The sequence below is a fragment of the Caloenas nicobarica genome, chromosome 1 (assembly GCF_036013445.1).
Source record: "Caloenas nicobarica isolate bCalNic1 chromosome 1, bCalNic1.hap1, whole genome shotgun sequence".
In the NCBI taxonomy this organism is placed as follows: domain Eukaryota; kingdom Metazoa; phylum Chordata; class Aves; order Columbiformes; family Columbidae; genus Caloenas; species Caloenas nicobarica.
This window is the reverse complement of record NC_088245.1, coordinates 39672382-39685798: the sequence shown is the minus strand read 5'-3', so window position 1 is coordinate 39685798 and position 13417 is coordinate 39672382. Positions and strand designations below refer to the sequence as shown.

The following is a 13417-nucleotide window of genomic DNA, read 5'->3' as shown; positions in this document are numbered from 1 at the left end:
TGGGCTGCAGGGCACCGACCTCTGCCCACCACCTCTCCCCATGGAAGGGGGGAAGTGGGCAGCAGCCAGCTGGCAGCATGGAAGTGACAGCTACTCTCAAACAGGAATTGAGAGCAGATGGGGGACTTCCACCATCCCCTCCCTGCTCACAGGAGCAGGGAAATCATCATAGCAAGGCCCCAGGTGACCAGTAGATGAGTTACTGGATTGTAGGGGCAGGATTTGAGTGAGAAATGCCCCCTTGCAGAGTGGAATCAGACAGGGAAAGCAAAGTGAAAATACATTTCTTGGGCCAAAAGGCAGAGGGAGAGAAACAGGAAAGAACTCTTTTTATTTCCCATAAATACAGCAGATTCTTCGCGCCGGGCGTTTTGTTTTAAATCCGGTTTGTTTGTTTTCTTCCATTTACAGAATTTTGCACTGAAAATATATACAAGTCTGTTCAAGAACCAAACAAGATCTGCAAAGAAAAAACCCATACAAAACCCTGAAAAGAGACCAGAAAGGGAAGTAAGACACAGCAGAACCCCAGCATAAAGCCCTGGCTTCCCCCTCTCCTCCATCACTCGCTGCACCCAGCTCCAAGCCATCTCACCACTGCTGCACCCACCCCAAGCTGAGTGCGAGGGACCTCGCTCACCTCCATCTCACACAGGCCTCCTCCTACCTCTGCCAACCTGATGCAGGGCACAGCTTGCCCCTGCTTTTAAGATCAAGCTCTGTCAAAACCAGCTTAGAGAGGGGAAGCGGCTCCCATGGTCATAAGTCCCATGGGGATGGGGATGGCTTGGGACGTGCCACCCTCTGGTCTCCTCCGTGCCTGCAGATCCCCGCTCTTTTGTCACAGTGATCAGGGGGCTGGCGTGAGCCCCCTCCCTGCTGCAGGGAGCCAGACCTGCCCACGGCTGTGGGCAAAGGTGCACAAGGCACAGCTGTAGCCCCCCCACTTCCCACCTCATATCACCCCAGTGCAGAGCTGGGCTCCCAGCGCAGAGCTGAGAAAGCTTCCTGCCCCACCATGCTCTCCAGCCCAGCCAGGGGGAGGAAGACTCTGTACTGCTTCCTCTCCCTGTTGGGCAAGAGGCTGCGGGGAGACTCAGACCCCTGTCCCCTCTGGGGACAAGCACGCAGGACAAAGTCTGGCAGCAGTCCCCAAAGCTCGCTGTGGTGGATAAAGCACATGGGAAGGGTGCGGGCTTCCTGGCTGTGGGGATTCGGTGCCCAGGAGCTCCAGTTGAAGGGGACGGGGAGGCACAGAGCAACTCCTTCCCAGCCCCTGGGCTCCCACCCCAGGGCCCACCTCCCACCAACACCTCTGCCAGCACCTGGAAGGGAGATACAGAAAGATCACTTCCCCTGACCCCTCTCCAAAACAAGGGCAGCCACCCTGGTGCTGGGAAGACACACAGTTTCTGTCCAGCCTTGTTCTGCACCAGCTCCAGTGTGATCCCACCAGACAGGGAACCACTGGGGCCCAGCTCCAAGGAGGGGGCACGGAGGACAAGAGGGAGCACCGCAGAGCACGAAGCAGCTGAAGAGCTGGGAAGCGTGGAGGGGACGTACAAGGAAAAGGATCTTCCTTTGCTAGGCCTTGACCCAGGCTGAGGCTGTTAAAGCTCCCCATCCTTGTTCCCTACTGCACCTAGCAGGAAAGCAGGGTTAGAAGAGAAGCCAGACAGTCCGGGGAGGGAGTGATGCCTTTGGAAGAGCAGGGAAGGCAACTGTTCACCCATATGAAGCTCGCCACCACTCCTAGTCTTTGTGGGATGAACATTTCCTGGCGTCTCTGCTCTCCTCCTCCAGGCATGCTCCCTTTGGCCCTTGCCCGGCCATCTGGAGAATAGAGCGTGAGCAGCAGCCCCCCACCCGCCCTCGCCATCTCCTCGGGCTGCTCCAGCCCCACAGGACCGGCTTCCCAAGGACTCTGCAGTGTAGTGCCTGCAACGTGTGGCCCTAGAGGTTTCCCCAGGACTCCGGCGAGGGGAACTGGTCCACATCCCCCATTTCATTGTAGGTTTGCTCTCCCATGGTGAAGGTCAGCTTGTATCGTAGCCTCACTTTTTCCTGGAGGCAAGGGAGAAAGGATAAGAAGTCAGAAGGAGGGGAAGGGAAGTCATGAGGTACAAACCTTCCAGGTCTCCAGGAAGCTGCAGAGGGAACAGGGACAGGGCAACCAGGCTTTGCTTAGGCATCAAGACAAGCCTGCTCATGTCCCAGGGATGGTGCCATTACCTTCTGTGGGTTTGCGAGCAGCAGGACTTGTGTGATGGCACTAGGGTGGATGATTGGGTTGAACGCTGGCAGCTCTGTGCCTGAGGGAGGCTGTAGCTTCACCTTCATCACCTAAGGAGAGAGAAGAGCATCCCACATTCTTGAGGGGGACTTGGCAGGAAGAGGCCCTGCTCACATCGCTGTCTAGTCAAATAGAAACGCATTGTGCTGGTTCCTGCTAATCTGAAGGCAATACAACTTGCTCTCAGGCCCACAGAGCTCTCTCTACCCACCTTGCCCTTCCTGCGAAGGGAGAGTCACACCTCAGCCCAGCTGGAGGACCTCAGCCCCAGCAGCTGCCTTACCTTGGGGACGGCAGACTGAAAGACAATGTTGCGGATGGGCTGTGGAGCCGTGCTCAGCATGGAGATCACCACCACGAGCACATCAGGCCTCTCAGGCAGAGCGTCCTTAGCGAAGTGGAAGAGGACGCGGAAGCCATGCTGATCATACACTGTCACAGGGAGGATGCTGCCTGTGGGAAAGGCAGTGGTCACCCAGGAGGGAACTGGCCCTGCAGCAACCTTTCCCCATCACCCAAACTCCACACAAGTGACAGAGACACCACTTGTACTCAACCTCCACAAAATCCAACAAGCAAGAAGTTTCCTCACATTCTTGCCTTCCACGTGCACTTGGTTTGTTCCCCCCCAAAGCCTGCCCCTCCTCTTGCGCCCCGGCTCACTGGGTTTGATTGACTCCAGAGGCACAGTGACGTTGGCCAGCGAGATCTCCTGGGGCTGTGTGGCAGCAGGAGGCCGTGGTGGGACTGCAGTACTTCCTGCTGGTGTGGTGGCAGCTTGTGGAAGCGCAGCAGGGGCAGGCAGCTCTGAGGTCAGAGGCAGCGCAGGGTTAGGGGAAACACTCTGGAGCACAGGCAGAGTGCTGGGATTGTGTGCCGTGGTGCCAGAGCTGCTCCTGTTCTGGAGATCCCTCAGGGTGAGCCGGGGGGGTGGCTGCTGCTTCTCCCTGTAGGGAGGGTGAGAGCAAGGAGTGGAACAGGGCACTGAAATGTCTGTGTCCAGCACCCCAGAAATGGAAACAATGGTGAACGATGTGAGATTGCACTACCACTGCTTACCATCGCACTTGTTGAGACTCTGGAGGCAAAGACTGTTGCAGGAGAGTCTTGCCAAGGAGGTCCAGGTCATCCAGGCCACTGGTGAAAGGAGAAGGTTTGGGGGAGGATGTGCCAGCACCTGTTTTGACTGGTGGCGTTGCCATGATAGGGGTGAGACTGAGCTCGTTGCTATCTGATGACTGTAGAAAGAGCGCATAGAAGAGACCCCCAGCAGGGCAGCACATCAGCACCGACCATCAGACCTGGGACGCTTCCCTGCTTACTCCATTTGTTGCTTCCACCACCCTTCCCACTTTCTGCCCTGGCTCCCAGCACGTTACCTGGAAGCTGTTCCAGCCACTGCTGTCACCAGCCTGGGCAGGATGCGGCGCTGGGTCATTCAGGCCTGCCAGGGGTAAAAGCAAACACAAAGGTTAGCTGCCAAGTGGGCAAAAGCATTAAACAGGGCCCAAATAAGGAATCTGTAGCTGAGATTACTCAGGTCAGACAAGACACAGAAGCAGCAGGGCAAAATCACCAATATGGTCTAGTCTCTGGCCCCCAGCCTTGCATGGGGGAGCACGAGGAGGGTGATAGTATTTTTTTCTGCCCAGTGATGCTCATTTAAGAGTCTAATTCCTCCCACAGTTGGCATAGAAGTGAAGACTACTGGGCTGACAAGCCCCACTTGCACCTCTATCTGAGGGACCATCTACTTCATGCTGTTGTATTCAAAGCACCTGTCTTAGGAAACAGACACTTTGTTGGGAAAAGTGGCTCTAGAAAGTCCTAGGACTGGCACCTCATAAGACTCCCATGTGAAAAGTTCTGGAAGTCCCACATGTCTGTTGTCAGCTCGTGACTTCAAGTGCAAGGAGTAAACATAAGGAGCCGGGGGTGATCCACCCCTGTGATGCCATCTGGGGATGGCCATTGCGTCACTCTTGATTTACCTGCCAGGTCAGTTTTCCCCGAGCAAATCAGAGGGCACATTCCTGCAGGCTCTCTCTGACTAGTCAAGAAAACACCATGAGACTGAAGTTCAGAATCATAGCAGGGTCTTCCCCTCCTTCTCCCTTACACTAAGTGAAGGACACCTCTTCATCTTTCATTATTCACCTCTCCCAGGGCTCTCCCTTATTCATGTTTCTGCCACAAGGACAACCATCCATGCAGACTGTCAGAGTCAAGGAGAGAATAAAGAGCTTTTGCACCGTTTCTCACCTAAAGACATGAGTTCATCATCCAGCAAGGAGACAGAGCCAGCTTGCTCAGGCATGGGGACTGCCGAGTCACCTGAAAGGGTGGGCAAGGCTGGGTAGGAAGGGCCTGTTGCTGGAAGATCCAGGCCTGACAGATCCAGAAGTGCTGAGGTGCTGCCTGTACAGAAGGAACAGGCTGAGAGACAGAAACCTTATCCGGTCCTTACCCAGTGTGCTGAGGCCAGTTCCCATCCTTCCTCGCACCTGGAAAGGGGAACTCCCCAACTCCCCCTCTGCTCTCCCTTCATGCATCCGTCATCCCCACAAGCCATTTCCTCATCTCACCAACCCCACTCTGTCCTCCTGCAGGTTTCACCTTCCCACTTCTCTCAGTCTTCTCTTACATTGCAGGAAACCAGCAACAGAGTGCCTTTGCTTGACCTTCCTGTCCCCGTTCCCCGAGTCTCCTCACCTCGAAGGGGACCGGCCACTGTCTCCCCATTGATCTCTTCTCCCCGCACAAGCTGCTTGTAGAGATTGATGACTTGTGTCAGATTGTCATTGGCTTGCAGGATCTCCGCTGAAATGGAATAGGTGGGAACTTTGAGAACAGTGAAGAAACAAGACCACCAACTTTTATACTCCAGCTCTGTCTATTACTTCAAAGCAAGGCCTAAGAGCTGACAGTATCTCACTGCAGAGAGCAGTTTTGCAATTGTTGCTGCAAACTGCTTCAGGGCACAGGGACACCTCCATGGCAGTCTCAGCAGGACAAGTACAAGTGTCGTTTCTACAGTGAAGTGGAGGAATCCTGTAACGCTGCTGATTGCTGCCATGTGTCCCCACTTAGTGCGAAGACATAGACTAACTAACCTTCAGTGAGCAGCCACTCCGAAAAGAGCACTGGCTGCTGACAGAGGCCATGCTGTGGGCAGCCCAAGCAGAGGCTCCCTGAGAGATGGAGGGAGAAGAGGACATAAAGAGAAACACCACAGACACTTACCCAGAGCTTCATCATTGTCTTCCGTGTCACTGGCAAGTCGAAAAAGCATGGGCCTCATGCGCTCGCAGCGCTGATACAGCTCCTGGGGGAGAGGAGAAAGGGGTGTTGAGGCGAGCAGCAGGATGCTCAGCTGGAGGTGCAAAACAAGCAGGAGGAACTTGGGAAGATAAGAGTCATCCACCTCTGCTAAGCCCAGGGAGGATGCTGGGATGGTCTTTCCTCACCTTCATTAGGTCCTCATTGCTCTCCGTTGTCTCCCCCTTGCTGTAGTTTGTCACCATCTCTGTCAGCAGCTTCACATTGTTGTTCACCTCCTCGATGGCATTCACCCTCTTGGAGATCTTCTCCATGCGCTTCTGGTCCTGGAGGGGAAGCACACAGGCAAGGATGTCCTTGCTCTCATCTGCAACTTGGAGAGGAGTGCTGGGCCAACTAACACACCAGCTCCCTGGATTAAGGCACAGCAACGCTGTCCTCAAAACAGCTCCCGCTCCAGTGGAAAACTCCAGATCACCTCTGGGCCAGCGCTTGCCAAACAGGGATGTAATTTGCACAGATGCAGTACTGCAGCAGGGCTTGGGCCACAAACAGTGCACAAAGCCATTGCTTCAAGTAGCCAAGGGATTGCAGAAATCACACAAGGGACTCTTTAGCAGCTGCTGCTGCAAAATTTAAAGCAGAAGCTCCATATGTCTGTATGAGGACAGAGACACACTGATCCCTTGGTGCCAGCCACTGCCACCCAGACCCACTTCCCCCAGCCGCACCTCCTGAACCATCTCCTTGATGAGCTTGTTGGCAGCCCGGAGGTCCTCAGGATGGGAACTTTTCAGGAGACGAGCCAGTATCTGCAAAAGAGAAGGTACCTCTGTGCCCAAGCTGAGAGGTGGCAGCCAGAGTCACTCTTGCAACACTAGAGTCAGTAGTTACCCCTGTTCCAAACCCATATCTGGCAGAGGCAGCGGACAACGCCAGCCGTTTGCAAGCCCAGCCACGAGAGCTTGTGGGCTATCAGAGACCAGGGAGAGAAGTACAACTGGTCCTCCTTTTCCCGTTGTGGTTCTGGTTATATAAGACAGGTCTTTCCCTGAAGATCCCCTGCATTCAAAACCAGCTCCTGCCAGCCTGTTACACACTGTGGAGACCCTGGAGCACAGCAGCACCAGTACCAAGAGAGAGAAAGCCTGGTTTACACAGAGATTGCAATGGGATTATAATGGACTCCTACTCAGACCTCTTCACATGCTTCTTCACAGGCACAACTGGTAAAGAGGGACAGCTCCCACTTTTTCTCCCCCTCTGTAGTCAGCAAACAGTCCCATAGGCCACCTACAAATCCTCATTTGTACAATGTGACCCATGGAGGCAAAATATATCTCCTGCAGCAAACTGGCTTCACACTTCTGCTGCAGAACTAGACCCAGAGGAGCCCAATACTTGCTTAGAATCATACAATCATTTTGGTTGGAAGAGACCCTCAAGATCGAGTCCAACCTTTAACCTAACACTGGCACTAAACCATGTCCTTAAGGACCTCATCTACATATCCTTTAAACACCTCCAGGGACGGTGATTCAACCACTTCTCTGGGCCAATGTCTGACAACCCTTTCTGTGAAAAAGTTTTTCCTAATATTCAATCTGAACTTCCCCTGGCACAACTTGAGGCCATTTCCTTTTGTCCTACCACTTGCTACTTGGGAGAAGAGACCAACCCCCTCCATGCTACAACCTCATTTCAGGTAGTTGTAGACAGCAATAAGGTCTCCCCTCAGCCTCCTTTTCTCCAGGCTAAACCAGCCTCAGTTCCCTCAACCGCTCCTCATCAGACTTGTGCTTCAGACCCCTCATCAGGTTCATTGCCCTCCTCTGAACTCTCTCCAGCACCTCATTGTCTTTCCTGTAGTGAGGGGCCCAAAACTGAACACAGGGTTCAAGGTGCTGCCTCACCAGCACTGAGTATAGGGGGACAATCACTGCCCTAGTCCCGCTGGCCACACAATTTCTGATACAAGCCAGGATGCTGTTGGCCTTTTCTGGACACACTGCTGTCTCATATTCAGCTGCCTGTCAACCAAATGTTGCTTGAATGTATCAGCACTGATAAAGCACAGGTTTGTCTGAGTGGTGACACAATTCTGATGGAAAGGCAATATAGGATGGGTCCAGGAGAGTATTAGTTGGGCAATAAGCAGATTGCAGCGCTGGGGGTGGGGAAGAGATAACAGCAGCAGCATCTGGGGCTGGAATTTAAACCTCATGGTCAGATAACTCAGAAGGCTGGAAATCTCAAAGCAGCAAACCTCCCAGAACCTGCTGGGCTAAAGTCAGTGCTTCACCCTTTGCACCATCCTGCAGCTAAGGGCTCCAAAGGTCAAACAGACCCACACTCCCCACCTCTGGCTGTTTCTTTTGTCATGATTTTGCAGCAGGCCCTCAGCATTCTTGTGATGCATTTTCTGAAGGACAACACGTGGAGCAGGGCCCTTAACTCTTTCTGGATCTCCACCCCAGGAGGACAGGAGATCCTGGAGCAGGGAAGGTTGTGTTCACTGTTCCTCCCCTCGCACCGAGTCCTTACCTTGGATTTCTCTTCATCATCAAAGATGACGTTCTTGGGCCGAGGGGGAGGAGGTGGAAAAGGAGCATCGTCAGGCAGTTTTGGGTCACATTTCACGATCCCTACAGTAGAGACCAATGGATAGGTCAGGAGGACTCACTCACTGGGCGAAGGCATGGCCACGCAAGTAATTTCTTCCCTAATGGACCACCAAACCCAGCTGGGACTGAGGGCATTTGGGTCTTCTCCCACTGCCCATGATCCTCGATTGTGTTTTCATGGAAGAACTGCCCCCCTCTCCCCAAAAATATCCTCTCTTGGAAAAGCCCAGCATCAACTGCCAAAGCACTTGCAGCCCTTCAGCCCCAGCCCCTTCCAATGCCCCATCTGCAGGGAGCAGATGTCCCCTCCAACCCATCAAGCACTCAGACAACCAGCAGGTCCCTCAGCCCAGTGGGAGCCCCAATGCGCCCGCTCCTTCACCTGCCCTTGCTGCTAAACCAGACTGATGGATGTGCTCGGTCTGGGCACAGGAAAGGAAAAGTCTGTGTCAGATTCTGACCGGACAAAAAAAGAGGGAGGGCAAACTGTCTGTCTGCCTCCCGCTTCCACACCACTGCCTCTCACCTTGTTTTTTCAGCATCTGGTAGGCCTCTGAGATCTTCACCTCATGAGGCAGCCCTAATGTCCAGCTGTACATCAGCTCCAGGATCTTTGACTTCACTTTTTCTGATGTCCGGCTGCCAAGATACTGGAGAAAGAGAGAAGAGGTGGGTTGAAGCTGATCTGAGCCGTTGCAAGCCTGCTTGGTTCCTCTCCTCCCCTCCCCCAGGAGAAGTGAGACCGTTCCCAACGGCACAAGGAGAAGGAAAGAGGAAGCAAGCAAGGAAAGCTCACGAGGCCTTTGCAACATGTCCTATGCTGTGCTTGGTTTCCACCACAGGAAACACAAGAGGTGGGAGAAATGCTGCACCAGCAGCCCCTCAACGACAAGCAGGGACAGGTGGGAAGGCTCAGCCGGGTCTCTGTCACCTTGTGAAGGAAAGGGTACTGCTAACAGAAGGGTACTGCTAACAGCAGCTGCTCAGCAAGGCAGCTCTTGGGGAATGAGGGGACAGCCAGGTTGGGAGGAGAGGGACTGTGGGTAACGGTCCCTGGTGCAGGGCCTGGTCCTCTCTCTCAGGAGCACCCTCCAGCACAAAGTGCCCGGCACCTTTTAGAGCCAGGTGAGCCTCAGATGACTAGCACCCAGCGGTGAGATCTCCAAACATTACATTTCTCCCCCTGCCATACAATCATCCTTCACCCTTCTCCTGTGGGTCTGCTGGGCACACTAGTGTTTGGCACAATGCCTGTGCCACCAGAGGCCAGTGGCTTAAGGTTGATGACATTCTCTAGGGGACCTAGCAAGAGGACTTTAGGGTGCTGCTGTCACTGTTCCTGGCTACTCATCATCACTGATCACAAGTTGCGACGGGCAGATGAAGGTTTTCCTTACTCATGTGTAGTTTGTGTTCCCTTAACTCCATCCTTGCTGGCATTAACTGCCTTGACTGAACAGGAGAGCATGCACAGCTCGTTCTGCTGCAGGAACGGCAGCATCAGCAGAGAAGCAGGTCATGACTTGGTGCTTCAGATGGACTCAGCAGAACACCACTAACCAGGCCTGGGCTTGCCCTCTGAGGGTGTCTCAACCAGGTTGGGACACCCTGGAGAGACATGGTCACAATGTCAAAGCTGAGAAAGGTCCTGAGCACATGCAGCACGGACAGGGTGCAACAGGGACACAGGGCAGGTGACTCCAGGCACGCAGGTGAGCTCAGTAGCATCACAAGTGCTGGTTGCATCATGTCTACCTCGCCCTCAGCTTCCTGCATCAAGTATCAGCTGGGAGCAGAGGGTGAAAGCTCACCTTCACACTGGAAAACTCAGCAGGGAATGAGGACTAAATCTGCTGTTAGCACTGTCCTGTTTCCCCCATATCCCCATGAGAGTTTGAACTTTCTGCTCAGCCACTACTTGCCAATGCCCTCCTGCCACCAGGCTCTAACCCCCTCCAGCATGATCCCCTGGGACCCACCTTGGGTGACACCACTTTGATGAGTTCATTGAGGAAGCGGAACTTGCCCACCTCATCGTGGAAGCGTTTGCCACAGCTCTTCATGCAGGACTCCAGCACCTGGGGAGAAGTGCCGGGTGAGCCCCGGCACAGGGTCAACAGCAGGTTCAAGCGCCACCAGCTCCCTCCTGCTCCCCGCTCACCAGGCACAGAGCCTGTAGTTATCGTCACAGCAGCGCAGGACGACACCACCTTTTCCTACCAGGTGGTCAGTCACCATTCCAAAGGGAAGCAAAAAGATTTTTCTCTTTGGAGGAAACAACAACAGCCCATGGATGGGGATATCCCTTCCACAAATTCTGGGGTTTCACAGCGTGGATCCACAATGACATTAAGGGAACAAAAAGCTTCCCATCAACTTAAATAGGCTACGATCCATCCTAGGAACAAGATCTTTCCTACCAGTTACCATTCTTCTCTTGTGGAACCATCTTCAGACCCTCTCCCACCCACGGGCTCGTGTGCTCCAGGGCTTTCTCAGAGGGAGTTCAAAGCTTCCTATCCTCCTCCAATCAAACTGGAGCAACCCCACGTCCTGGCCCTCCATCCAGTTCTACCAGGCTGCAGATGCCCTTACCGTGAGGGCCTGGATAGCTTCCCATTCCTGCGGAGACTGGATCTTGTGGGCAAGAAGTCGGGTAGCAAGCGGAGGACTGGAAGGAGCATGAGGAAAAAGAAAGCTAGTCAGTTACTGAGGAAAAGCCTAGTACCTGTGCTTCTATTTGGGAATCCAGAGTTGAAAAGCATGTGGCAAGTTTAAGGCACTGATAAGGCACTAAACCCTGTGGGAATCTTCTGCTAGTGGATCAGGACTCCCACACCCTCACTCTGAGGGGCTTCGTGCCTGTTCAGCTCTCATGGAAACCCCACTGAATCTTACTGGGTAGGCAAACATGACCCAGGCCCACGACCCAGAGCACCTTGGGGGAAGGAAGAAGCACTTACCCCTCCAGCTCCTTATTGAGCTGCTCACAGAAAGCATTGATACCATCCCAGTCCAGGTCCTTGTTCAGGGGGTTTGTTGCTTTGTCTGTAGGTGGGAGAAGGGGATGGTGAGAACGTCTCCCCAGGCTCTCACCCTGTGGAGGCGAGGGGCAATATTGCTCCCACTCCCTCCCTGCCAGCTCCACCAGGTGCATTGACAGAGGACGGTGTGGAGGGAAAAACACGCTTGTGTCCACTCGTTCAACACCTGTACACAAACTCTTTCCCACCACCCCCTGCCAGCAGCACACACCACCCCGCCATCGCTGCACAGACACTGCCAAAACGCTCCTGCCCCTTGCTCCCCTGCAGGGTCGCATCTGCAGACCCCTGCTGCCCCCACGCCACCCAACTCTCACGTGTGGCCCCGACACCCCCATTTCCCAAAGGTGTCCCTCCACACACAGATGGGCCCGCCCTGACACCTCGCTACGTGTGACCCCCAGCACCTCCCAGCCCCCCTGAGCACCCCCCGCTCCCTCACACCCCAATGCCCCCCATATCCCTTCCCCCGCCTTGAGCACCCCAATTCCTTTGCACTCCAATGCCCCTCATACACCTGCACCCCCATCCCAATGTCCCCCCATACCCCTGCACCCCCTTGAGCACCCCCATTGCCCCCCACCCCAATACCCCTGCCCTCCCTTGAGCACCCCCCGTTCCCTCACACCCCAATGTCCCCCATACCCCTGCCCCCCCTTGAGCACCCCAATTCCCTCGCACTCCACTGTCCCTCATACCCCCATCTGCACCCCCATCCCAACGTCCCCCCATAACCCGGCCCCCCCTTGAGCATCGCAATTCTCTCACACTCCACATACCTGCTGCCCCCCCAATATCCTCCCGTACCCCTGTCCCCCCCGAGCACCCCAATTCCCTCACACTCCACTGCCCCCATACATCTGCACCCCCACCTCAATGTCCCCCATACACCTGCACCGCCCTTCAGCACCCCCCAGCTCCCCCACACCCCAATGCCCCCCACACACCTGCTGCTCCCCAATGCCTCCTCAAACACCTGCCCCCCCTTGAGCACCCCAATTCCCTCACACCCAGTGCCCCCCATGCCCCTGTCCCCCCCCAGCAGGGGCGGCCGGGCCCTGTAGTGCCAGGGGGCGGGCCGGGCCGGGGTGGTCTCGGCCGCACTCACTGATTCGAGCCTCCAGCGTCTCGGGCTCCATGGCGGAGGGTCCCCGGGGCTCCTCAGCGGGGCAGCGCCGCCGCGCCACCGCCCACCCGCCGGGCCCGGCGCCGCCGAGCCATCGAGAGCGCACGAACCGTCTAGAGCGCCGCTCCGGGGGCCTCTACCATCGAGCGCCGGAAGCCGGCGGTGCAGAGCGCCGGCCCGCTGCCAGCGCGCCCCCTGCCGAGCCACACCCAGGTGCGCCGTAGAGTTCACCGCGCGAAGGGAAAGAAAGGCGCAGGGCGGGGAAGGAAGCGGAAGGCCTCCGGGAGAAGGACATAGAGAGCAGGGCAAGCCAGAGCACCGGAAACAAGCTCTTGCACGGAAACAAGCCGACCTAGCCTTTCCCGGAAGAACCCTAGTGCTGGCAGGTGATGCCACTTCCGGTGGAGAGGCAGGACACTTCCACCTAGCGGGCAGCGGCGTGTCCTTTGAAAGGACACGAGCGCGGCGGCTCGGGCGCATGCGCGGTGAGGGCCGCGGGCCGTCCCGGGGCTGCTGCTGGGGCCTTGGCCGCTGTGCCGGCGGCGCCGCGAGGCGCCGGGGCTCGGGAGGCGTTACAAGCGCTTGTCAGCGAGTTCTCCTGCCCGGGTCGGCGTCACCTTTCAATAGGTACCGGCCCGCTCCTGGCAGGGCCCGGCCCGGCCTTTTCCTGCCGGGCTGAGCAGCCGAGGGGGGAGAGGAAGTTGTTGAGGCCCTGGAAATAACGAAGGGCTCCAGGAATATAAACTCCCTTTGTCTCCTTTCTCCGTGTGGCTCTGGTAATCCAGGCCGGCCCTAACTGTGTCACTTAATACTGCTTGTTTTCTCTGTGCTCCAGCAGTCCTGGAAAGAACAATGTATCTGTGTCCCTGTGGTGATCTATTGCTTTTGTTGGTTTTTGTGGGGTTTTTTTTGTTTGTTTTAAACCATGCTGACGGAAGGTGCCAACTCGGTGACCTTTGGGGAGCGCCGGCCTCCACCTGTTTGAAGAGTCCCCAGTGCCCCTCATCAGAACCGCCGGCTGGGGCTGGGCCTGCCGGAGCCTCCGCGATAA

At 55.7% G+C, this 13417-nt stretch overlaps 1 protein-coding gene across 2 annotated transcripts; it reads right to left on the bottom strand.

Moving 5' to 3' along the window:
• Positions 1–313: 313 nt before the first annotated feature.
• GGA1 (golgi associated, gamma adaptin ear containing, ARF binding protein 1) lies at positions 314–12617 on the bottom strand. 2 transcript variants are annotated; one of them, XM_065642912.1, is made up of 17 exons: positions 12349–12617; positions 11160–11244; positions 10792–10867; positions 10176–10274; positions 8723–8846; positions 8117–8217; positions 6304–6384; positions 5761–5898; positions 5537–5618; positions 5006–5113; positions 4556–4627; positions 3673–3737; positions 3353–3531; positions 2957–3240; positions 2577–2746; positions 2233–2343; positions 314–2064 (listed from the first exon to the last, which is right to left on the bottom strand). In XM_065642912.1, exons 1-17 carry the CDS (start codon positions 12377–12379, stop codon positions 1954–1956), a joined length of 1917 nt encoding a protein of 638 aa, XP_065498984.1. In that variant the 5' UTR covers positions 12380–12617; the 3' UTR covers positions 314–1953. The 2 variants fall into 2 exon arrangements, with proteins under 2 accessions (XP_065498984.1, XP_065498975.1); XM_065642903.1 differs by having other exon boundaries at positions 4556–4711; positions 12349–12615.
• Between the last annotated feature and the right edge of the window lie 800 nt (positions 12618–13417).

Bases quoted from the DNA above. Each gene is read 5' to 3' on its own strand.
- GGA1 (XM_065642903.1), bottom strand. From the start codon at position 12,379: ATGGAGCCCGAGACGCTGGAGGCTCGAATCA. The intron at 6,385-8,116 runs GTAAGGACTCGG...TCTCTTTTGCAG, and splicing joins ATGATGAAGAGAAATCCAAG to ATACTGGCTCGTCTCCTGAA. The intron at 3,532-3,672 runs GTAACGTGCTGG...CTCTTTCTACAG, and splicing joins GTGGCTGGAACAGCTTCCAG to TCATCAGATAGCAACGAGCT.